General features: G+C 47.8%; 1 protein-coding gene across 3 annotated transcripts in view; it reads left to right on the forward strand.

The window, feature by feature from the left end:
• The window catches only part of ABCA7 (ATP binding cassette subfamily A member 7), a 194,185-nt gene that overhangs the window by 15,862 nt on the left and 152,363 nt on the right, over window positions 1–25,960 (forward strand). For all 3 annotated transcript variants that reach the window (XR_014972219.1, XM_085638576.1, XM_085638577.1), the window contains exons 3-8: window positions 3,387–3,480; window positions 11,799–11,940; window positions 15,837–15,964; window positions 22,084–22,205; window positions 23,521–23,715; window positions 24,782–24,871. Coding sequence is in view for 2 of the 3 variants with exons in the window: in XM_085638576.1 (XP_085494702.1) it covers window positions 3,387–3,480; window positions 11,799–11,940; window positions 15,837–15,964; window positions 22,084–22,205; window positions 23,521–23,715; window positions 24,782–24,871 (771 nt within the window). In the remaining variant the exon portion in view is untranslated. The remainder of the gene's footprint in view (window positions 1–3,386; window positions 3,481–11,798; window positions 11,941–15,836; window positions 15,965–22,083; window positions 22,206–23,520; window positions 23,716–24,781; window positions 24,872–25,960) is intronic.

The raw sequence follows: 25,960 nt of genomic DNA on the forward strand, positions 1-25,960 counted from the left end.
CAGAGCTGTGTAGAGTCTAGAGGTGATATACAGCTCCCCTGACCACTACCACTGGTGAGATCATCCCACATGGAATGCAAGAATCCCTCTGACCCCTGCTAGTTCTCGGTGTATCATAGAAGTGGTGTACTGCTGCTCAACCAGAGGTAGCTTATGTATTCTAGGCCAGGGCAGTGAACTCCGCTCTGTTCACAGACTTTGCACAGTTTTCCGCAGTCCGCGGAGCATGCAGAGTTCCGAAAAACTTGTGGAGTGGAGTTTTTTCCTTGTTCGCCCTTGCCAACGTTAAGTTGGCGAGCACAAGTAAGGAAAATCCAATGCTCGACCACCTCCCATCTAGATTTCTCAACACGGGCAGTTGCATATGGTCGCTTAGCGCTCACGTTGAGAAACCTGCCGCTCACGTTGAGGAAGCTGCTGCTCGAGTAGAACTTCTACTCAAGCGGCAGAAAGAAGCTGGCAGCGCCCTCGTGTCCTGTACATGGTGCTGTTCACGTTGAGCAGCTGCTGCTCAATTATAACATCTACTGGAGCAGCAGAAAGATGCAGCGCCCTCTTGTGCTGTACATGGTGCCACACATGTTGAGGAAGCTGCCGCTCGAGTAGAACATCTACTCGAGCCGCAGAAAGAAGCAGCGCCCTCTTGCGCTGCGCATGGTGCTGTTTGTGCTGATTTTACAGCGCGGGACGAACATCAGGCGCTGAAAATTAGTGCGAAAGGTGCTACCTAACGCACTCCGCTGCTCACATAACTCCGCGTTGCGTCGGAGAGTTTTTTTGGTCACTCCTGAGATACCCATCTATGGGGCAATCAATGGTGGCCTATGGCCCTTGGCACCCCTCCCCAGCCAAAAAGCCTGGTTAAGAATCTGGGACTTCTGATGGAGAGCACCCTTTCTTTCGAGGTGCAGGCTAAGGCTGTGGCGGGCACTTGTTTTGGTCTTTTACGTGGCCTGAAACCCATTTTGGGATTCTTTGACGCACCCATCCGACAGATGATTGTTCAATCCACCGTGTTGTCACGACTAGACTACTGTAATGGGCTACTTCTTGGCGCTAACAAAGTTGTGACTAAAAGACTTCCAACAGGCACAGAATGTGGCTGCCCGCACGCTCTTTGCACTACTGAAACATTGCCTATAGAACAGAGTCCACTTTAAGACCCTGTGCACCCCACTCAAGATCTTGCATGGCCTGGGTCCGCAAATTTTTAGCGAGCTGTGCTCGGTGCATGCTCCGGCCCGAACTTGCGCTCCGCGGACATGCACCTGGCCTGTGTCCCGTGGGTGCGCAGGACAAGAGCAGGGGGGCGCTCATTCAGGGCATTGGCACCTGCCCTCGGGAATTCCATCCCTTTTGCTGCCCGCAGCATGCAAGACCATTGGGCTTTCAGAAAAATGATTAAGACGTGGGTTTTCTCCCACCTTTAGTCTAACTGCTTCTCTGTCCGCTTCTATTAGATTTAGCGCTGGGACGCCCTGTTGCTGGGCAGCCATGCGCTCTATAAACGCAGCTAACATAACATAACTCCGCGAATTCTGTCCAGGCCAAAATTGGCTTCCTCCAACTTCTGCTGGTACTGCGCCGGTCTCACAGGCCTTCTGCTAATCGGTGCAGTGCTCAGCTCATGGTCTTTTCTCATTACCGCCCTGTTCTTTTCAAAGGTGCTGTAAACAAATGTGAAAACTTAGATTACCTAAGTGCCTGATTCATGACGACTGGTGGTTCAGCATTGGTCGGCAGCGGTAGCGGTGTACATTGCTTCCGTGCAGTGTGTGTGCCTGGTCATAGCTTTGACCTCTAGATTTGCCTCTGCCTGGATCTGTATGGAGGTCTGCAGCTTCCTGGGCTGCTAACCCTGCTTAAGTTCTGAGTTCTCTAGCTCCATGTGTCTCTGGGTGTGATTGATTGCAAAAGCTCCTTTAAGTTATGTTGTGTTATTCATTTTATAAAGTGATGGGGCTTCCCAGCACTAGTCCCGAAATATAAACCAGCTGCAACAATGGCCAGGGGCGCAGGACGCCCAAAAAGAAATCCCTAAGAGTAAAAAAAAAAGGCAGGTCTTCAGAAATTTCCTGAAGACAAGTGGTTCTGGATGTTCCTGCTAGAAAGAGGGAAGCACATTCCGGAGAACTGGGGCTTTTGTGCGAAACAAGTGGCCTCCCACTCTTACTCTCTTAACACGAGGAACCGTGGCCTGCTTAAGGTTGGCTGAGAGCAGGGGCTGTGAAGGTCGATACAAGTATAGCAAACTAAACAGAATGAGGGCCCCCTGGGAGAGTAAGATCTTATAGGAGGTACAGAAGGTCTTGGAGCACACACTCGTCTCCACTGGGAGCCAGTGCAGTTTGCGAAGGAGGCCGAAAGCCGGGCAGAAGTTCCGAAGAGAGAACAACAGCCTAGCCACGTTGTTTTGAGCCTGCTGAAGTCTTCGGATCAGTGGCTTGTTGTCTCCTAGGTATAGAATGTCACAGCAGTCTGGCTGGGATAGCATTGCTGCCTGAATGATGGTCTGTTGAGTGCAAAATCCAAGAATGGGTTTGAGACCTCGCAAGAGCCTGAAACACTTGGCCGCCACCGATTTCACTTGAGATTCAAAGTTTAAGGTGCTGTCCACCCAAATGCCTAGATTTTTAGCAGTCGTCTTGGGTCGGGGGGAGGCCCAAGGGAGGAGGCACAACAATGGTCGCCCCAGGAGTAGCTGTCTTTCCTAATAGGAGAATTTCTGTGTTGCTTGTGTTTAGTCGTAAACAGTTGGCATCCCTCCACTCTGCGAGCATTCCCCTGTGAAAATTGGCAGGTTTCACATGGGGGTTGTCAAAAAAGGAGAGCACGAGCTGGGTGACGCCTGCATAAGACACCAGTGCAAGCACAAAGATTTCACAATCTGGGCCAAAGGTTGAATGCAAATACTAAACAAAGTAGAGCTCAGAGAAGAGCCCTGGGGAAAGCCATGGCGCAGAGCATGTGATTGGGAACTGAAGGGGAGGGGAGGCTGACCTGAAAAGTTCACTCTAAAAGAAAGAAAAAAGGCGTACCACCTATGCCGATGTCCTGTAAGCGCTAGAGCAGGATTTTACGGGACACCGTATCAAATGCGGCGCTGAAGTCGAGCAGTATCCAAGCTGCGGGTCTGCCTTCATCTAAAGTACCTTTAAGTCAGCATACCTTTGTGCTTCTCTAGGTGCTTTTTCTGTCCTGTGATTTCTTTCCATTTGCTTGTCATATTTTGTCTCTACATCTGTTTGCTCTTCTTGTCTCGGTATTGCGTTCTCGTGATTTCTCACACCTGCTCATGTTGTGTACTGTGGTCGTTAGTCCCTGTGGGTCGCTTCCTGTGCTCTGCTCACTGTGTTACTGCTCATTCATCTCTTTTCTCTCCCCAGGTGCAGCTGACCATCGAGCTCCTATGGCCTCTCTTCCTGTTCTTCATCCTGATCTCGGTGCGACAGTCCCACCCTCCCGTTGAGCAGCACGAGTGTAAGTGCTTCGGATGCAGTGCGTCCTTTGTAGTCTACTCTATTGTATTTGTTATCATGCACAAACAATTTGAAGTGTTCTCGTTTCTTAGGGAGTACTGCTATACGAACAGAATTTAGTGGAAATAGAAATGGCTGTCATTTTTTATGAACACAGGGTCAGAAGGCTGAGGATGGAGCTCTTTGAGAAAGTTACCTAATGAACAAACGGCACAATCCTTTTCTTTTTTGCTTTAAATGCAGAATTTGTAGAAGGTTGATGTTAGTGGACTGTAAGCCTTGAGTTGGCCTATGTGGTCCAAACAAAGAGCAGTGGACTGTGGGAAGAGTCGCGCATGGGATCCAGCGCTCGATACACAGCTGGTCACCTGCCTTAAACTTGTCTGACATTTACTTCCCTACAGTTAGTTCACAAGCACCTCTACTTTGCCAGCGTATATTGTGCTGCGCCATCACTTTGCCCAAAGCATCATGAAAATAACATTTAAATTAGGTATCGTTGGGGTTAAAAAAACAATAACAGCCCCTTTTAAGCCGTGGAGGGCCGACTGCTAAGCCACTGTGGTGGGGAAGGTCGCCCTCCAGCAGGCCGGAGGTGGCCAGCCCACCTGACAGGGAGTGCCTGCCAACCTGCTGGGTAGTAGTTCTTGGAAGAGTTTCCAAAGATATGGCAGGAGTCCCTTCGCGGTAAATACTCAGATGGACGTCCTTCTTCTCCGTGGAGGTGTCGGTTCCTTCATGGCTGGCCTGCCGGCAGGATGTTTCTCATAGCAGAGACAAAGAGACGTGAGGCCTGACTTTGAGATCGGGGGATGGGTTAGTCCATCACAAACATGATAGCTATTCCACCCACTGCATTACCAGTGCTGTTGGATATAATGGTACTTGTAATATGGCGAATAGAATAGCTTTCACTTTTGCAACCCGTCTGCCGTACTCGAATTCAGGCCCTTAGTTTCTTGGGGAGAGTTTGTCAGAAACTGAAAAGCCTGCATTTTCCAGAGGAAATTCTATATATGGAGAGTAATTCTCCAGCTGAAGCTCCTCGTAGGGATAGTGTTGTCGAGGAAATCCAGCTGCTGGATTCTACTCGCTATTGCGAATTTCCTCCATAAATTAGAGGATTTTCAGTACTTTGAATGAGGCCTCTAGTGGTTTCCTCTACCCTATACAAGGTTCAGAAGGGAAGAGGTGGCTCGCTAAGAAACCTGCTGATTCTAGTGGGTTTCCCACTACCTCTCAGTTCTACAAGACAAATTATTACTAAATCATTTATGTTAATGTTCGGATTAGAATTAGCAGTATTGTAATAAATTCAAAACTAATTAAAGTCATTGAAAGGTTAGTTCTAGACTAATGTTTTGTATTATAATTATTTAATAATTTAAAATTGATTGCTGTTACACCTGAAGCGTTTGTTATAATTGGTGTTAAAACTGAGAAACATTAAAATAAACATAAATGCGTTTAATAAAATATAAGATTAGGGTTAGAATACACTTCATGGTTATTGGAATTTCAGAAGGGTTAGGGCTAACATTTTTAATAAGGTAATTAGAAAAATGTCATTATCCAATTTAAGGATTGGCCAAAAATTAGTTTAAAGAAAATATAATGTAATGACTTAAAAATAAGAGTAAGGAAGCAGTTAACATTTTGGGAATAGGAGATGAAATGATTGAAGAATGAAATAAAGGGGAAGAGGTAAATGGCCTTATAATATTATAGATAAGTGGGTAAAATAAGTGGCTGAAATAAAATGGTGAAATAAAGGTAGATGTGAGAACATAATGTTGGACGACTAGCCAACCAGCTTAGCACCTGAAAGCCATGACAATCTGCTTGTTGCCCAGTTTGAGAAATAGGCGGGTGTCATTGGCACACACATAGGAATAAGAGCTATCTGATCAATGAGGACATGGTGGACGACAGCGAGGAAGGCTGCAGCCAGCTGAGAGCGAGGAACGCTGCAGCCAGTCATCAAAGAGCGAGGAACACTGCAGCCACCTAACAGCGAGGAACGCTGCAGCCAGCTGAGAGCAAGTAATGCTGCAGCCACCTAACAGCGAGGAACGCTGCAGCCAGCTGAGAGCAAGTAATGCTGCAGCTGGTCATCTAAGAGTGACGGACGCTGCAGCCATCTGAGAACGAGGAACGCTGCTACCATCTGAGAGCAAGGAATGCTGCAGCCATCTGAGAGCGAGGAACGCTGGGAACGCTGCAGCCATCTGAGAACGAGGAACGTTGCAGCCAGCTGAAAGTGAGGAACGCTGCAGCCATCTGAGAGCAAGGAATGCTGCAGCCATCTGAGAGCGATGAACGCTGGGAACGCTGCAGCCATCTGAGAACGAGGAACGTTGCAGCCATCTGAGAGTGAGGAACGCAGCAGCCAGCTGAAAGCGAGGAACGCTGCAGCCAGTCATCTAAGAGAAAAGAATGCTGCAACCAGGTGAGAGTGAGGAACGCTGCAGCCAGTCATCAAAGAGCGAGGAACACTGCAGCCAGCTAACAGCGAGGAACGCTGCAGCCAGCTGAGAGCGAGGAACGCTGCAGTCAGCTGAGAGTGAGGAATGGTTCAGCGAACCATCTAAGAGAAAAGAATGCTGCAGCCAGGTGAGAGTAAGGAATGCTGCAGCCAGTCGTCTAAGAGTGAGAAACACTGCAGACATTTGATAACAAGGGCTGAGACTGAGGAATGCTGCAGCCAACCATATAAGTACAAAGAATACTGCAACCAGGTGACAGGAAGGAACGCTGCCGCCAGTCATCTAAGAGTGAGGAATGCTGCAGCCACCTGAGAGTGAGGAATGCTGTAGCCAGCCATCTAAGAACAAAGAATGCTGCAGCCAGTCATCTAAGAGTGAGGAACGCTGCAGCCAATCATCTAAGAGTGAGGAACGCTGCAGCCATCTGAGAGCGAGGAATGCTGCAGCGAGCCATCTAAGAGCAAAGAATGCTACAGCCAGGTGAAAGTAAGGAATGCTGCAGGCAGCCGTCTAAGAGTGAGGAATGCTCCAGCCACCTGAGAGCGAGGAACGCTGCAGCAAGTAATGTTAAAGCAAAGAATGTTGCAGCCAATTAAAAGCGAGGAATGCTGTGGCCAGCTAAAGGCAATGAACGCTGCAGCCAGCTGAGAGCGATGAAAGCTACAGCCAGCTGAGAGCGAGGAACGCTGCAGCCAGCTGAGATCGAGGAACGCTGCAGCCAGCTGAGATCAAGGAACGCTGCAGCCAGCTGAGAGTAAGGAACACTGCAGCCAGCGATCGAAGAACAAAGTTGTGCTGCTGCCAGGTGAGAGCAAGGAATGCTGCAGCCAGCTGAAAGCGAGGAACGCTGCAACCAGCTGAGAACGAGAAACGCTGCAGCCAGCTGAGAGCGAGGAACGCTGCAGCCAGCTGAGATCAAGGAGCGCTGTAGCCAGCTGAGATCAAGGAATGCTGCAGCCAGCGATCTAAGAACAAAGAATGCTGCAGCCAGGTGAGAGCAAGGAATGCTGTAGCCAGCTGAGAACGAGAAACGCTGCAGCTAGCTGAGAGCGAGGAATGCTGCAGCCAGCTGAGATCAAGGAACGCTTCAGCCAACGATCTAAGAACAAAGAATGCTGCAGCCAGGTGAGAGCAAGGAAAGCTGCAGCCAGGTGAGAGCAAGGAATGCTGTAGCCAGCTGAGAACGAGAAACGCTGCAGCCAGCTGAGAACGAGAAACGCTGCAGCCAGCTGAGAGCGAGGAACGCTGCAGCCAGCTGAGATCAAGGAACGCTGCAGCCAGCGATCTGAGAACAAAGAATGCAGCAGCCAGGTGAGAGCAAGGAATGCTGTAGCCAGTCATCTAAGAGTGAGGAACGCAGCAGCCAGGTGAGAGCAAGGAACACTGCAGCCAGTCAGCTGAGAATCGAGGAAGAAGGTGCTACAACTTGCTAGCGATCTGTGAGATAGAAATGGATCCAAGCGAGGTTGGTACAAGGATTCTCAGTCCTGCTACTCAAGATTGAGTGGTTGATATTGTCAAAGCTGCTTGGAATTGAGGCAGTCTCGTGACTGTGGCACTGGGACCACCCAGAGCCAACCAAAGACTCCCAACAGTTATGCCAGGATGGAGAGGGAGATCATCCTGTAAAGGAAAGAGTCATGAAGCGTCATCAGACTTTACACACCTGCAGACTTTGACCCGGGATTCATCATCCCTATGAAAAGGGCGTCTCACGACCCTGAGTAAAGAGACAAGTACGACTCTGGAATCAACTGCAGCTTTCGGATGGGGCGCGGGCCCTGAGGTGGTCTGGATTTTACCTTCTTAACCACTTAAGTGCTACGGATGAATTGATGTCGTCCTCAGCCCAGCCATCCCCAGTGGTGCTGAGGGCAAGACTATATCCTTCTTAGCGCTCAAGGAGTTCAACGTTTCCATTGTTTGATTGGGAGATGTTTCGTGGGAGCATGAGTGCCGAAGATACCGGTTACTAATTTCAGTTCTAGGCAGAGGAAAATAGTTCATGTTGTCGCAAATTACAACCCCTCTTGTGTCCTGCCTAGACAGCACATGCACTGTCTCTTGTGAGGCCTATTATTTTCTAATACTGGGCTTAGAGCCCACCCATTGCTTACAATTGGTTGGCTTCATTGCCACTATAATCTCCTTGCTCTTATTGGTCAGCTGCTATAGGCTTCCTTCCTCTTTGTGTGTTTGCCCCTCCACTGGACCATGGATGCATTACTTGTGTCCTTCCACTGATAATTTTTTTAAGCCCTATATTTTCTTTGAGTTTAAGCACTATGTGGGGAAACAGGCTTTTTGCAGGTTTCACCCTATTTTATGTCCCCATTTTGATTATTAGGCACTGGTGTAGTGGCTATGAAATGCCCTGTGCCCTCTAAATCAGGACTCGGTGCATGTGCTCTGACACTTAAAAAGGTACCTAGTTGATTGGCTTATGCCAAATGTGCATAAAGTAATTTACTTCCAAGTCCCTAGTATATGGTACCAGGCTACCCAGGGCCTGTAAATTAAAGTATCCCCTAAGGACTGCAGCACATGTTGTGCCACCCTGAGTGGGACAAGGTAAAACGTGGCTCCCGGTCTGCCACTGGAGACTGGAAGGGCAGCTTTAACCTACTAACTCAACTTTGCAATTTTAAGCAATGGCAAACCCCAAAACTCCCTTTCTAAAGGTGTAAGTCCCCCTTACCGCAGGCCTGTCAAGTCCTACGGCAGGGTTCAGCATATTTGTAAAGCAGAATATGTATTTAACATGTTCTAGCAGTAAAAACCCGCAGTTGCAGTGTTTACTGTGAAAGAGATTAGTAGCCCCTTTGGCAAGTACAGAGTTGCACTCTTGACAACTCGGCTGTGCTAACTTCGGAATGAGACTACCAAAGCTGGCACTTCAAGGCATCAAACTACTTGTTGCATTAAGTCAGAATTGTTGCCGAAGTCGAAATCAATGTTACTTGTTGCTACATGCAATTTTTAGAAAGTTGCTACTCTGTTGCCCTAGTTTTCCGGTGGACATTTACTGAGGCTGGCCATGAGACAGCCTTCTGCCTGCCTGGGAAGACCTTATGCCCGCCTGGGAAGATGTGTAAACGGCTTCCAGAACAGGAGGCATTACCTCCCCCTGGAAGAAAGCACACAGGGTGTTTCCCAAACTGTGAGATTCAAAGGGAAGGCCACCATTGAAGGGCAAATGGTAACCACACACAAGAGGGCCTTCTGTTTTCTTTTGGCAGACAGGGCCTGCTCTTTTCTTTGAGTGGACAGGTTGGCATCTGGGACAAAGAGGCAGAAATGCTGGCCAAACTGCTTTGATTGCAGCTACACCTCTAGGGCGGGCTACTGACCTCTTGGGGAAAATAGAGAGTCCTGCCATCCAGAGAGTAAGCAGAATGGAGCCTTCTGGGATAGCTGTATGACACATTTCTCTGGAAGTTGTCATCAAGCGGGAAGTAGCCTCGTAGACCATTGGCTAGTGGCTGCAACCTCCCCTGAGGGCTTTGTATGGGCATAAAAGGGCTTCCCTGGCACACAAACTTAGATGTTGATTTACTGGAAGAAGAGCACCAAAGAAGGACTGCCGTGCTGACCTTGGAACTGGTGAAAAGAGGCTGCACTGAAGCAGGACTGCACCTCCTGCTCCTTGGGCTACCGAAGGAAAGGACTGTGCCTGCTGTGGAAAGCAAAGGAAAGGACTGTGCCTGCTGTGGCTAGTGAAGGAAAGGACTGTGCCTGCTGTGGCTAGCGAAGGACTGTGCCTGCAGTGTGCTACTTGTGGAGAAGTAGTCCACCAAACCCAGCTTAAAGCGGAGACTCCAGGAGTCAGTTGGCTGACTTCCTGTTTGTAGCACAGGGCCACAAAAGCCAAAGGAGCCTGCTGGGGCGAGTTGGTAGCTCAAATCACCCTATCGCCGCTCCTCGCCACCGTGCAGCCCAAGAGACCAGGACATAATGCTCAAACGTTGCACCCTGGTCTGCTGGACCAGGGAGAGTCTTCTGAGTGTAGATTGGTTACATGCAAAGGGAATTATTGCCGAAAGAAGAAAACTGCTGAATCCGCTGTACCAGGCGACTGGTAGCCCAGAGGCAACTGGACTTCTGCTGACCCGAAGCGGACTTCGAGGGACGTCAACTGCTGTGGCCAAAATCGCCTCACCAGGCCGGAAGGCAGACGAGTAGCCCCAGGAAGACCCCTGTCGACTGCACAGCACCCTTGCACATCTTCAGCACCCTGTATCCCTTGTATCAGGACCACTCCATGAAAGTCATTGGCAAGGAGCCACTGGTGCTGGACCTGGACTGAAAACCACTTTTCTTTGGACTTGAATGTTCCCCATGACTTGTTCCCTACTGGAGAAAGTAGAGCTTAACCTCTTTACCGCGGTCAAAATTCCGCCGCGTGCGGCGGCTTTGAAGAGTGGGCGGGGCCACGTCGGCCAACGGACGTGCGCAGCACTACGGCGGTAGAGCTCGCGACGGCCGTTGGCCAACGCGCGCAGCAACCGGGTTAAGTAACCGTATTCTAACTTTTAAACATTTTTCTTGAAAAAAGTTTCTAATTGTCAAATGTGTTGAATTTGTGAATGCTTGTTTATGGTTAAGTGAAAAGTACTGATTTAATGTGTCTTATAAAATCTATATCTCTGGCACCCTAGTGGATCTTTTTCATTTTGGTGTCCATAAATTCATAAAAATACAACCTATTTTCATAAATTGGCATCAGGTGTTGTTTCTTTCTTCGTTTGTTTTGGTGCTGTTTCAATGCTTTGCATTTGACCCTTTGTACAAGCCTTATTGTGAGCTCACCATATAGCCTGGTGAATCAGGAACTAGGGCCAAATAACCATGGGACGGGGCAAGTAAAACGTCACTAGCAAAAATTCTAGAACTGGCTCTGTCTTTTACCCCAGACATGTGTAGCCGCTTGAAAAATAACCCCTACGTACATTGGAATTTCTATCACTGCTTTCATGTTTGACTGTAGCCGGTGCTTTAGCCTTTAGAACTATGTGTACACATCACTGAGGGACTCGGACACCGACATATACACACTTAAGCTGCTGACAGGCATATGCAGATACATGGCAGCCGTACACTCACACACAGACAAACACTCCCATACCCAGACTGGCATTCAGACACATCTCGCACTATTAAGAAAAAATTGGGCAAATATGTTGTGTATCTCTCTACAAATTAGATAGGATTCTAGGAACGTAAGGCCCTCACTCACATATTGTGGCATGATTCTTCATCAGGTTCCCACACCGGGCCTCTTGTGAGTGCAGGTGGTCAACCACTTAGTGTTGGAGCAAGGTTTTATTTTGTGAAGACCTATCTTTTATTCTAGGATACTCTGGCTGGATTTAAAATTGCCTGTGGCGTTAACAATGGGTATGGATTGTTGTTCCCCAGTCGTCTCAAGACGTCAACATGTTTCAGCCGTTTTTTCTAAAGCCCTTTGTGTTAGCAGCCTTCATCAGGATATTAAGTTGTCTCTCGCTGTCTTGAATATCTTATGGTTATTGGATTCTTACCCTATGTATATAAACAAAAGGTGTACATGTAACTTTTTCACATGCACCATTAACTTCTCAAGGTATTAATTGAGAATTGCTGGCATCTGGCTTGGAATTTTCGCATCAGCCTGATTTTGCGGAGAGAGCATGCAAAGATAATTGATCGTTTGCTTAATAATATTTATTATAAGCGTGTTCCTCTAGGCAGTGTATGATTCCTTTAGGACTTTATTCTAGATTGTCTGTGATTCCCTAGACACTTATTTGTTGTTTGTGTGTGAGTTCTTTGCTGAATTTGTTTTTACTTGCAGGTCACTTCCCCAACAAAGCCTTGCCCTCAGCCGGCACCCTGCCGTGGATTCAGGGCATCGTCTGTAATGTGAACAACCCCTGCTTCCGCTACCCAACGCCGGGGGAGACACCGGGCACCGTGGGTAACTTCAAAGAGTCCATGTGAGTTCCAGCAGCGCCCTGAGTATGTGATGAAGGTGCAGGGGGGTGGGGAAAACTGGTGTCTCTGGGGACTGAAGCTATAAGAAGGTGACAGGAAGGGACAATGTGACAGGAAAGGACCCCGGGCTCTTGTTGCCCACTTGCTGCAGTGACGGTATTGACCCCGGGTATTTCATTATGCATTCTGGGATATTGCTATCATCCCAGGGGGGTCTCATGAATGACCTTCTGTGGAGCCCGTTCCACATGTTGACATTTCAGTGTTGGTTCCAAGGGTCGCTTCTTCCATGTTGTGATGTCTTTAGTTCCAGGAGATTTGTTCATTGTTGTGAAGTCTGTTGCACACTATACTAGCATGTTTGTGCACACACAGAAGACATATACAAAAGTTTATTTTGCCTGATGGCACAAGCGACACAATGCATTTTTGCTGGGGCTTCTTTTTGCTACCTTAAAATGAAGTTGAGGGTAGGGAGGCATCCAAATCGCATCTTAATCAGTTACCGTTTGATGGTCAATGAAAAAGCTGCCTCGAAGTAGGGCTGTTCCTTACTTGAGTCAAATGAGTTTATTACTCACCACCTATGTGATGGTTTTGTCAGTACAGCTTTTTCATCCAACCTGCTTTTCTGCTGTTATCATTTGTTCACGTGTTTCTTGAAGGTATAGATAGTCATTTGACATAAGCCTTGGATACCAAGATTCTGTAAACTTTCCTGAAGGTATTTGGTGAATTGACCTTTCCCCCTCGTCAGATTTGTCTCACCCCAGACTAGTTTGGCCAGCGATCCCTCCGGGGCACTCCGCAGTGGATGGCAGGACTCATGAAGGCCCCTTGCTGGCTTTTACCAGGGCAAATACTAACCTTACTTGGGCCAGGGAGGCTGCCCATGGAGTCTGGAATGCGAGTTTATATGTCTGTATTGCAAGCTTCTCCAGCAGGCCTGCACCTTCGCCCAGCACCATCTCGCCGCCATGAGATAAAGTTGGAATCAATTTTGATTTGATAACTGTTATCAGCGCCTTTAGATTATGCCCCCACAAACATTTCCTCAGGTTTGACAAGGCGAAGTTTAAAGCCTCTGTTTTTGCAATAATGGCTTTTTTGTGTGCAGCAAAATAAGTTTTTGTGTCCAATTTAAAACCCAAGTTCATATATGTTGCAACCTTGTCAATGTTGGACCCATTTTAGCGCCAATTCCCATTTTTTGCTGTTCCCCGTTTCAGCGGGATAACTTTAGTTTTCTTGAGGTTGATTTCCAACTGATTATTCACTGAGCACTCGGCGAGCCTGTTGATCAGCCTCTGCAGGCCCACACGGGAATTGCTTAACAGCAGTAGATCGTCTGCATAGAGGATGTTGCTCAACTGTTGGGAACCAAGACTAGGTGCATGAGAAACCACTTCTGCAATGGAAGCTGAGAGGTCCCAGATGAACATTGATACAAATACACATTCTTGTCTTAGTCCAAGGGAGGTGTTAACCTTTCTGGATAAGTGGCGCCTGTCCACCATCTTGATCTTTACCAATGTTTTTGTGTACTTCAGCTGGAGCGCCCTTAAACGGTTTTGTGGAATTCCCCAGAAAGATAGTTTTTCCCAGAGCAAGACTCAAGGGGCCCTGTCAAAGGCCGCTTTGAAGTCCACAAAAAAAGTGTTGTCCCGGTGTCGCATGCTTTTTTCATTATGAAACTCCCAGCCATCAGGTTGGTGGTGGGCCTTGCTTTTTAGTGAACCCTGTTTGGTTCATTGGCAGTCTTTTTGCCTCCTTCGCCCACTCCTGCAGTTCTTGTAGTCGTAGTGTTGAAATGTGTTTGAGGTCCACATCGAGCAGTGATATCAACCTGTAATTGTTGGGGGGATGCAGCTACCCCACCCTTGAAGATGGGGTGTGCCACTGAGACTCTCCAGCTTTCTGGAGAACTTTCTGTCAGTACTATTTGCTTAAACATCGAGTTCAAGAACCCAACTCAATTTGTGACGTTGTGCTTTAGTTGCGCAGTTGGTATACTATTAGGGCCAGGTGGTAAGCTGGAACGCAAGTTCTCGATGATTTTTACCATGGCCACCATTGAGAAATCAGGGGGTCCATTGAGTGGCCTGGGATGTCGGTACCTCCATTACTATTGGTTGTCAGGTTCACAACTCATGTGGACTTTTTCTGTGATCTTTTGTATGTGGGGTCAAACCTGAGGCAGAATGGTCATCTGTTCTTCCCTTATAATGTCTTCTTAGATATTTAATCCATTCTTCCTCACTTATGTTTGCGTTATTTGCCGACCTGGAGCCCTTATCGAGCTCGTTGACTAGGTTCCAGAAACTTCTATGGACGTTCCACTTGGAGGAGTAAAGTAACTTTGCCCACATGCTTCTGATCTGTCTTTCTCCAGAAGCCATACCTCCTTTTTAGGCTCCTATTTTCCATTTATAAGCGTTTTAGTAAAGCAAAATCCTGTGGTGAGCACTGAGGTTGACGGAGCACTTTGTTGATTCTTGACCTAATACGGCGAACTGGCTTTGGCTGGACAATAGAACACTTGTGGGTAATATTTTCACCTTTCTCCGGGTTGTTGGCCGGATATCTTGCTGCAGGGTCTTCGGGGGTCACTCCTAAGCCTTTATCTGATTTTCCTCGCTGGTTGGTATTTCCTTCAAGGTTTCCTCTGCCTCGCTTGCCAAACCTCCAAAGTTACCTGCACTCCATGTGAGGCGTTTAACATTTTTAGTGTGAGCTTCAGCCTGCACTATCCGCGCCTGATCTAATACAGACATGTCGGCACTTAGACAGAGGTTTTGTGGGTGTTGGTCACTTTCTGATCTGTCCTCATTTTTTAAGTCAACTACTCTACTATACAGTCTGGCGCTCACCATTGGATAGTCAAAGTAGGAGATTGTCTTATACGAGTGCCTTGTCCTGGCGGGTGGGATGTCCCCCAAGAGGCGTTCATTGAGTATTACCAGACCAGCTGCTTCACAAGCCTTCAAGAGCCTTTTTCCCAAGATTTTCATGGTGTCTGTGCATGGGATGACATTGTACCGGCAGCACTTGTAACACCTAGTAGCCAGCTTCGTATGTGTCTTGAAAAAGGTTCAGATTTAAATCTCCGGTAATTACCAGGTTTGCCATCTGTGTATTCCCTTTCCACCTTGTTGATTGTTGTGAAGTCTGTTGTTCCAGGAGGATTGTTGCATGTTGTGAGGTCTCCAGTTCTAGGAGATCTCTTATTGATTGTTTTGAAGTCTGTTCTTCCAGGAGGATTGTTGCATGTTGTCAGTCTCTTATTCCAGGTGGTCACTTGTTGATTGTTGTGAAGTCTGTTGTTCCAGGAGGATTATTGCATTTTGTCAGTCCCTTGTTCCAGGTGGTCTCCTGTTATATGTTGTCAACTGTATTGTTCCAGCAGGTATTTTGTTGTCAAGTTCATGGATCCAAGAGGTCTCTTCTTCCATTTTCCAGTACGACCGTTATGACTACATGTCTCTCCTGATGTGTTTATACCACACTGCTGCCTCTCAGGTCTTCTTCCTTGTGCTCGGATGACTCTCTGCTCCCAGCAATGTTTTCCTTCCTGCCGGGCCTCTTGATGCATGTTGAGATGTCACTATTTTCACCCGGATCTCTTCATAAATGTTGGGCTGTTACTTGGTCTCCTATATGCTGGAGTTCAGTATTGCAGCCATGGTCTCTTCCTGTACAGTGAGAGGTGACCGGGATCGCTTCCTGTACAGTGAGGGGTCACCGGGAACTCTTCCTGTATGCCGGGATGTCACAGTTGGCACTGGGAGCCCATCCTGTCAGCTCCATCACCACTACCCTACTCCCTGCTTGCTTGAGTACCATTCATGGTGTCTCTCCCATCATTGTAATATCCCTGATTCTCGCCTGTCTTTTGCAGCCTCTCTCGTCTGTTTGCTGATGCCCAGAGACTCCTCTTTCTTGGACGGAACAGTCAGCTTGTGGAGGGACTCCGGCGTCTCTTGGCTGCTCTCCGCGACTTTCAGGGGCGCCAGCGCCCAAACACAGGTAAAACCCATGATACATTGCACCTCAGCTTCAGGTTTCTGTTCTTGGGTGGAACCTGTGCCTCCCCCAAAAGCAGCACTGATGCTCCCCCGTAACAAACGTCTGCCTAAAGCACTGCGGGACATCATAACCCCACTCTACTTTTCAAAGAATTGTTTTGGGGCGCATCATCTTCACCCAGGTTGCTCTTATCGCCCCCACAGAATCTCGCCCACCACATCATGTTGGCTTGCCTATAACTGACTCCTCGTCGTGTGTGAGGAGACCAAGGCGCTCTCTTATGTGATGTCAGTGGATGAGGGCTATGCTGAGGTTGTGTTCCACCATCGCTGCAGTATCGTCAATCCAAGTGTTACAGAGAGACAGAGACTTAGGACCAGATGTACTAAGAAAAGGTTCACAAAAAGTGCTCACAGCTTTTTGCAACTGGACCCTGGTTTTCTGAAGTGACCTATGTACTCATTGGTCAGGTCACAAAATCACCATTTACAGGGGTCGCAGAATGACCCTCCTATCGAGTATTAATCAGGGAAATCACAATTTGCGACCCCCTGTAATGTGCACAGACTCAGGGATGGTGCTCTGCAAGGGCCAGCAGACCACCCTCCCGGTGTTTGCATTCCCAAATGGCAAACGCTTTTCAAAGTATTCCCTGAGCCAGAGCTGCGTTCAAAAATAGAAGTTTTTAATTTGGGAAACGTCAGGAAGAGCAGGCACTGCTCCCCTGGACCACTGTCAACTCCCTGTGAGGCTGCCAGTATGATTCCGGAAGGGAAAGTAGTCCCAGGTTCCCTGCCCCTTTACGAATCAGTTAGCACCTCCCTTGAGGGGTTGGTAACTATTCAATGGTTTGCGACCTCAATTGTGGTCCAGACTGCATAGCATACCGATTCACAGTTAGGAAGGAACGCCCCCGGGCTGGCCCCTGATGGATAGTTTTAGCGGTCAGATTGAAGGGAGTTGGCCCCTCAGAGTATTTGTACATGATATGCAAGCCTTAAAATGTGATTTGCTCTGGGGATGCAAGACACTACATACGAACAAAGGGCCAGATTTTCAAAAAAGACACGCAGCACAGCACCCAAAGAGGCCGCGCTGCGTTGTTTGAAAGGGGAAGAGCAGGAGAGCGCCATATTCACAGAGCCATAGCACTCTCCTCCCTTCTCCCTAGCACCGGCGCAGATTTCAGCTGCCATGCACCACGCACACACCTTCCACCATAGCCCCATAGTGCTAGAGTGCATGCCTGAGTTTAGCATAGGTTTTGTGCACGAAGGGTACCCTTACTGTACAAAATATTATTCCTACTCAAATTCAAACACTTTTCCTACTTTGTATGTGTGCATGAAAAGTCGAAAAAAGAAATTTGAAATAAAAACATTTCTCCTTTTAACACCTTTTGGAGATAAACCCTGTCCGCAATTGTTTGTAGATAGGGTTTTGTGTCAAAAGGTATGGGTGGCTGCATGGGAACACCCATGAACCGCCCATATAATACCCCTTTGGCGCTTAGTAACGCAAAGTAGTGCTTCACGCTGCTTTGCATTACTTTTACGGCACTTTCCAGCCCAAAACAAGTTTTGCACTGGAAAGTAAATTTTCACTTTTGTGACGCTAACCCACCACAAAATGTCTGTAAATCTACCCCATAGTCTGTTCTTTAGAGGTTAAAAATTGCCCAAACCTCAGGATTTTTTGCCATCTGAAATCTGTCTTGAAGATTTTTTCGTCTTCTATTGTGGAACTGGAAGGATAGAAGGGGTCCGAGTCTGCTAGTGATATAGGAACAGCCCTACAGTAGCCAGCACCCAGTGCTTCAGATATACTTCGGAATGAGACAAGAATCCTGGATTTCTGGCCTTCTCTGAGTGGTCACTCCTAATCCAGCGAGTTGGGGGATTTTAAGAGCTGATGGGGACGCTCTTCCCTTGGTACCAAAAGCAATCAGCCCCGTTTTGATTGTTTGAACCGATTACCATTGAATGCATGTCTTACTGCTGGCGTTTGACAGGTCCACGAGTCGAATGGATTGCAGCGTCCACGAGTCTGCTAGCAGGGCATTAGTTCTTGGACAGCATTCCCCACGGTGCGTTGTGTTCTGAAATGTTAGTTTAAGGCATGGAGTATGTGTTGTGTGTGCCGTGTTTGTGGAATGTATTTGGCCCTTCTGTGATGTGTCTTTTTGCTCTTGTCTTCCTTCCTGCATGCTCCACAGTGGTGCGCTATGCAGGTGTTGGCTGGTGTGCTGAGCGCTGGTGCTGAGGTATCTCTGGAGCAGACTCCGGTCACCGCCTCAGTGGACCGCTAGTTTCTAGGAGCTTCTTCATTGGTGCTGCTGGTGATGTTGCGTTGGATGCTTCTCTGTTTGCAGCATCTTCCTGCCTCAGGGTTATTTTGTTGTGTGGTTCCTAATAGTACATAGGATTGGCACGTTTAGACTACATAGACTAAGGTTTGGTGTCCAGACTGATTCCAGACACCCCCAAAGGATATGTTAGCCTTTAGACCAGCTAGCTCACAGTGCCACTATAAGCCCCCCAACCTCACCTAGGAGTAAATACTTTCTGGCAACCATTGAACATGACAACCCTGACCCATCAGAGATCGTGGAAACAGTACAGTACTTTTTGTTTAGTCACTCGTGCTCACTTCTTCTCAGAGAGATGCACAGAATAAACGAAGGGGACGTTTTCAATAAGCATTTATTGAACCAGTGTAATTCTAGTATAAAATACGTGTGCTGCGACAACCATTAGACAGAAACAGATATATCTGATTGTAAGCACCGACAGAGTAAATAAAAGGTAGAATTCTACCATGGTGCTAAAACAGTGAATATATATTCAGGCATACAGATACATAGCATTAATCAAGCGCACTCCTAAGATGCGAACCCTAGCTAAATGTACCTAAGTGTACTTAGCATGTATGTAGGTGTGAAGCCAAGAATCCCCCTAAGAAAGAGCCCATCCCATTACCTGATGAGAAAGAATGAAGGACCCCCATCTTGGTCTCGAGTTGGACACCCCACAAGGGTCGTCACACCTCTGAGTGCTGGAGTACAGGGACTCCAGTGTCTCGTGTCAGCATGGACGCTACTCCTCTGGTTTGCCCACATGTGGTACTTCTATACCCAAAAGGCACCCTCAGGGGTTCTACCTAGATGTGTAATGGTACTGTGGGCTTTTCGTCCAAGTATGACGATAGCGGCGACTTTTGGACAGAGTTATACAGAAGAAGGTAATCCTGCTGTGTGGTACAAAGAATCCTCATGCATAATAAATGAGGCTACTTTTCGAATAAAACTACACGACATTTATTCGGCACCTAGCTAGGCAAAAGGTCAGGGACAGGGCCGTTATGTAGAGCAAGTTAGGACAAATGTAGGTAAAAGGTGGTGCAGCTACCTGGGCCTATACTGGGGTACATTGGGGCTCATAACAATTTGCCTCTCCTTGCTAGGGCACCCTTGGTCTTACTAGCATTTATCCTATGCCCAGATGTGTTTCTTAGTTGTCTGTGGACCTGTGATGGAGGCCTTCACAAATAACGCCTCATTTATGGCTGCACACTCGTCTATCGGTATTTCAAGGTCTTGATTAGTAAATCTGTACTTTCCCTTCCTTCCTCCATCAATCATCCAGAGGCTCCTGCCCTGCTGTTGTCTGGTGTCACGTCATGCTTTGTCACGTGTACTGACACCCGTATCATCCCGTGGCATTGTAGACATGATAATAAAGTGGAATAATGTAGAAGAAAAACAGATCTAGGGAAATTGTGCAAACAGACGAGTTTTAAGTTTCTTCGTAAATTGTAAGTGATTAGAAATGTTTCTGATTTCCAGAGGAAGAAAAATGATGTCAAGTGTGGGTTGTAGAGTACGGATGCCCAGTGTGGGTTGTAGAGTACTGATGCCCAGTGTGGGTTGTAAAGTACAGATGCCCAGTGCATAGGTTGTAAACTAATGATACCGAGTGTCGATTGAACAGTACTGATGTGTAGTGTCAGTTGTAGAGTACTGATGTTGAGTGTCAATTGTACGGTACTGATGCATAGTGTCGGTTGTAGAGTACGGATGCCCAGTTTCGGTTGTAAAGTACGGATGCCTAGGGCATAGGTTGTAAACTAATGATACCGAGTGTCGATTGTACATTACTGATGCGTAGTGTCAGTTGTAGAGTACTGATGTCGAGTGTCGATTAAACAGTATTGATGAGTAGTGTCGGTTGTAGAGTACTGATGCCCAGTGTGGGTTGTAAAGTACGGATGCCCAGGGCATAGGTTGTAAACTAATGATACCGAGTGTCGATTGTACATTACTGATGCATAGTGTCGGTTGTAGAGTACGGATGCCCAGGGCATAGGTTGTAAACTAATGATACAGAGTGTCGATTGTACGGTACTTATGCATAGTGTCAGTTGTAGAATACGGATGCCCAGTGTGGGTTGTGAAGTACTGATGCCCAGTGTGGGTTGTAAAGTAGTGATGTTCAGTGCATAGGTTGTAAACTAATGATACCGAGTGTCGATTGTACGGTACTTATGCATAGTGTCAGTTGTAGAGTACGGATGCCCAGTGTGGGTTGTAAAGTACAGATGCCCAGGGCATAGGTTGTAAACTAATGATACCGAGTGTCAATTGTACGGTACTGATGCATAGTGTCGGTTGTAGAGTACGGATGCCCAGTGTGGGTTGTGAAGTACTGATGCCCAGTGTGGGTTGTAAAGTACTGATGCGTAATGAAGGCTAAAAATCAGTAATTTAGTTCAGCTTCCTGGAATGGTAACTAAAAAGCAAGGAACTTTTCAGATTTTGCTAATTTGCAGAGTGCCTGAGATGCCACAGCTGGAACCAGAGATGCTAAGATTGAAATCAATGTTCACGGCTAGACCTCTAACCACCGTGGATGGAGCACAGTAGGGTCCAAATTCAAGAAGCACTGCCCCTGGCCCACTTCCGGATTTGGTGATGTCATCAGCGACTGCCAGCTCCATATTCCATTTTGTTAATTGCTATGGATTTTTGTACTTGTGGCCCTAAATGTATTAAGAAAGGGCCCACCTTTGTTGAGTGTGTCCAGGCGGCTACCAGCCACGCCCTCTATCCTTAACTAAAACTCATGAGGAGGCAGGATGTTGTCCAACCGGAAACAATGACCACAATTTAGAAGCAAAACAGCGCACATGCTTCCATTTCAATGCTTTTCATCACCTTTCTGCGCTGGGGTCACACAGGTCTAGTGGCATGCCTAATAGGCCCAAAGAAGCTGCACGTGGAGCTTTAGGGCTATTCACCCATTTTATTTGGCCTTTCTTCTGAGAATAAGATAGCAGCCACTTAAACTTTAGTGTGTACATGCTGCCTTCTCACACTACCCTGGAGTCAGTAATTCTGCATGGACTAACTGGGGTTTAGTGTCTCTGCTGCGTCAGTCAGCAGTTAGCCTGACGCCCGGAGTCAGACACCCCTCAACCTCAGGAGGGAACAGCCCTCAGAGGGGCTTGAGTCAGGGCAGAGAGTGTGAGCAGTCTCTTTGTGGCCCTTAACTGGACAAGGGGACAGGGGGCCCCTCGGTGATCTTAATCGAAAGCAGGGGAGCGAGTTGTCCCTCAGTGGCTGAATGATGGGTGCAGAAGTCAGTTGTCCCCAAGAGGCCTCATTCAGAGTTAGGGAGGCGTTGAGCTCTCTCGTTCCTGAAATAGTGACAGACGGGTGACAGTCTTTTGGAGGGTAAAATAAAGAGTGCAGAAGAGATCTACACCTGGGAAGGCTGGTTAAGGGGTGGTGAAGTGAGGTGTCTTCGGATATCTGTCTGCTGTGCTGTTCCATTGCCTCTTCCTTGCTGTTTTTCCTCTTCCACTCCTTCCCTCTTCCTATTTTATCTTCTCTCTCTTCTCCCTTTTCATACTTCTCCTAGCCCTGCCTCATTTCTCTTACGATCCTCTCTTCCCTCCCGCCTTCCTTCCCTGTTTTATTCTCTTTTTCTTCTTTCCTCTTCCCTTGCCCTCTTCTTGTTCCAACCCTCTTTCTTTCTCTTCCTTCTTGTTCTGAGGTGTCCTCTATCCCTTATCCTTTTCATTCCCTCTGAATCCTTCTAAAATATTTGTCTTGGTTTCAGTGTGGATTCTGCAGAACCTTCTAAAGTCCGAGGAGACCTTCTCCCAGTTCCTGCAGGCGAATGCCTCTCTGCCTCCAGGGGTAGCGGAGACCCTTCTGCAGGCTCAGCTCACGCCTCGCATTGTGAGTATCTCTGTAAGGTGATATCTTTGGACCATGGTTCTGTGATTTATCTACCTGCCCCTTAGGTAAGAATGCACGTAGAAAAGCCTAATATATGCGAATGATCAAACCCATTCAGCAGTAGAGCACATAGTCACTCGGAATTACCAGCTGAGATCCAGTCGACAGCGGAACCCATGGGAGTTGGCATGGTAAGGTGGAATCCAATGAGTAATGACACCGGTCGCATTCATGTCACATATGTGATGTGCATAGTATGAACATGGTCTTAATCAAGGTACTAGAGTTTCAGCCATGTCCTCTTCAGTGGACGATCCCGAGTAGGCCTCCTCGTGGTCAAACAGAAAAGCATACTGATGGCCGAAGGGCGCGCACTAGAAACCGTCTTAAACCGCGTGACGCAGCGCACTCGAAGGAACAAGAGGCAATGGCCAGTCCCTGAGGAGGGAGTGGAGGGGGACCATGATCAGGGATTCCTGCTCCTTTTGGAAGACCGTCCTGGAAATGCTGATTGTGTGTCTGGCTCGAAGCCTTGAAAACTGGGGTCTGTCCACATGTTAAGGTCTCTTGTGTGCCGCTGTGGCTGAGATTGGCCTCATTCCAAGGTTTTCAAGTTGATTCTCTTATGCATAACAACTTATAATGCGATACAGTGAATAATTTGGAATGAACTAACACAATTGTAAATGGGTAGATGGATAGCCTTGTTGTTCAGGAGGGTAAGTATATGTTTAAGCGTCAATAATTAGAACAGGATTTTTGTTTTCATTTTTTCAACTGAGAGGTTGATGGTGTGCTCCGGGGCAGTTCCCCGCTACCATAAGAGAACGCGGGCGTGCAGTCTGTAGATCCTTTCCGGCAGTGTAGTCACTGGATAATGGATGTAGACGACTACAGCGATCACTCTTTTTAAAGGAAGCTACATGGATCTTACGGCGCTTGGCATTGGTGGCCGCTGCGTTTGCACTGTCCCAGTATTTATCTAATGTATTTGTATTGCATTGAAAACGTCACACAACATCACTTCAGCAGTAGTAAGGTTTACAAAAGGGTTTCTTCCTTGAATTTCTTTTTTTTTTGGTCTTCTTTCTTTAGAGACAGCTTTGCCTTTTATTGCACCAAGTGTTTATTTTTTCCTCTGCCGGGCTCATGAGAATGGATTCCCAAACTGTGGCATTGCAGCTGCCATTGACTGTGAGGGCCTCTTTTCCTGTCAGGCCTGGGAGGTGTAATGTGTAAGAGGGAGGCTTCCCATCTGCTGGTGACTGGTGGTTTTTGACACATCCACCCTTGGGTGTTTCCTTTCTTTCCCCAGCTATCTCTCGCCAGGATGGGGGTGCCGTTGAAAGAGGTGGTTTGCAGCACAACTTTGCTGTCTCAGGTTTTAGTGATCAGCGATAATGAGACATTCGGTGAAGTGCAGAGAGCGCTGTGCGCCCTACCCGAGTCCAGCCTGCTGGCCATGGAGCGGACCTTCCTCTCACAGGTTGATTACTTCCGTCTGGTACAGGTAAGTGTGGCCCCTTCATTACATGTACTGGGCTGCTGAGTGTGTGGGTGTGTGTGTGTGGGTGTGGGCAGGGTTTGTCTGTCTACCAGGAGCACAAGGCTCAGATTGCTGAAAGCCCACTCCACAGCTGTACCATAGCTATGGACTTGTTCTACAGCTGTACCTCAACATCTCTCAGACTTTGCATATTTGGAGTTCAGATCTTGTGCCCCTTCTGCCTTTTGTCTTATTTGCTTTATCAATGAGTAAGGGCACCAAAGAGTGGCAAATGTTTATGTAAGTGGGTGTGAGAATAGTTCAAACCGCACAAAGTCTGCAAACATTTTCCCACAGCCCTCACGCCATACTCCAGTTGATGAGCTGCAAAAACAAGAAATCAACCAAGCATAGACATATCATGAAAAAATGCTCTTTCAGTACTTCACAAACGTTTCACACAAAAACAGGACAGGCATTGAAGCCCTCCCAGGCTCTACAGAGCTAGCCATTCCGGAGCGCAAATTCAGAGTAATCTTACAGCTTGGAGGTTGCGAATCCTTAGGAAAACCTACAAACATGTGGTCTTGTGTGATAGTGGAAGATGTAGGGATATCTGCATGCAGACTTCATGTTTCTGGCCGGGATACTGAGAGATGGTCAGTCGATGGCTTCAGTCTATGCATTCTGCCCAGCTTCCAGACCCCGCAGTAGGTAACAGTTTTAAAGATGCGCTGGCCTGGTTCCACTGCGTCAGCATGTCTGCACCACGCGCTGTTAAGGGATCCAGTTGCCCTAAGAGGCTTGAGGCACCCGAAGAATTCTCTGACTCTTATTACTGCCTGTACCCCATAATGGTGGCCTTATTGATGAGGGAGCAGAAGAAAATCACAGAGGTATTTCAGCAACTTCTGCTGCTTTCAGTGCTGTGAGACCACTGACAGAGGAAAAGCTTCAGCACTTCCCATTCTTTCTAGGTGAGCCGTGTAACGTTAGACCGTACATGTCTGTCAGAGTAAGCGTTATTAGCGTGAATGTACAGCTGACCTTTAAAGTCACAGCTTACCATCTCTACTCGCTCCCCACACAGGAGAGGATGCTGTCTGAGGCGGATGCTGCGGAGGAGGTGATGGTGGCCTTGGACGCCTTCTCTCAGGGAGCAGAGGTTCTGGCACAAGAGGTAAGACCATCAGTTCTGTAGGTGGTAAAACACTGGCGTCCGCCAAACTTCTTTATTTCATAAGGACAGTGGGGGGGGCTCTGGAACAGGATGGAAGAGAGAAAAAGCACCCGTCAGACCCTCAGAGTATGGAGAGGAAGAGAATAGGCTTTTAAACTGTGTCTATAAACAAGCTCAGCTCATGGGCTGCGAGGATTGAGAGGGTCCTTGAGAGCAGCACGGATGTCTCACCTGCTCAGGACTGAGGAGCTTGGAGGAGAGCGCCAAGGGCTCTCGCTCTCAGAATAGTGAGGCTTAAAGGCAGCACGGAGGGTGTCAACATTCAAGATTGGGGGGCTTGAGCGACAGCATGGAGGGCCCTGAAGTTCAGGATTAAGGACTGAGGACTCCTGCTCTGGAGTCAGGGTCGCCAAAGGCAGCACAGTAAGCTCTGGGGGTCTGGACCATGGCCATGGAGGAGGATTGAGGTCTCCTGCTCTGGAGTGAGGGTCTCCGAAGACATGACCTCTCAGGCTCCTATAAATGAGGGTGGGATCTGCTGCTCAGACTAGAGGTGCTACTTGGGCAGTAGTTCACCCTCTCATACTGATTAGCTGGAGGTCCAGCATTTCATCACAAAGAGATTGCAGAAGCATGCTGTTGAATGCTTTGGAGGGCAGCATGGGAGGCTCTCCCTGTCGTGTTTGAGGACCTGGAGGGCAGCATGGGAGGGATCACATACTCTAGGAAGTCTAGGAATGGGGTGTCGGAAGCAGAGCGGGTGGTCATAGGAGCTAAACTCATCTTATGAACCAGAGAAGAGAAAGGCTCCAACGCAGATCGAGTGCGTCCCAGGTACGTGGCCTTATGGAGTGTAGACCCGGAGGCAGTGAAGGGACAGAGCTGAGGATTCACAGGTCCCAAGAGTTCAATATGTCTGATGTCATCCAGAAATAAGGGGCCCATCAGCTCATCCACCATCAGTCTACAATGCCAGTTATGAGTTGGAGGACACATAGATCCAGTGAGTAGATAAGAGGCCGCTGTAGAAAAGTGTGCACTGAAGTTGTTTGCAGGGACCATGGGACTATCTGTCCTCAAAAGCACTTC

Source organism: Triturus cristatus, chromosome 12 (genome assembly GCF_964204655.1).
Source record: "Triturus cristatus chromosome 12, aTriCri1.1, whole genome shotgun sequence".
Taxonomy (NCBI): Eukaryota; Metazoa; Chordata; class Amphibia; order Caudata; family Salamandridae; genus Triturus; species Triturus cristatus.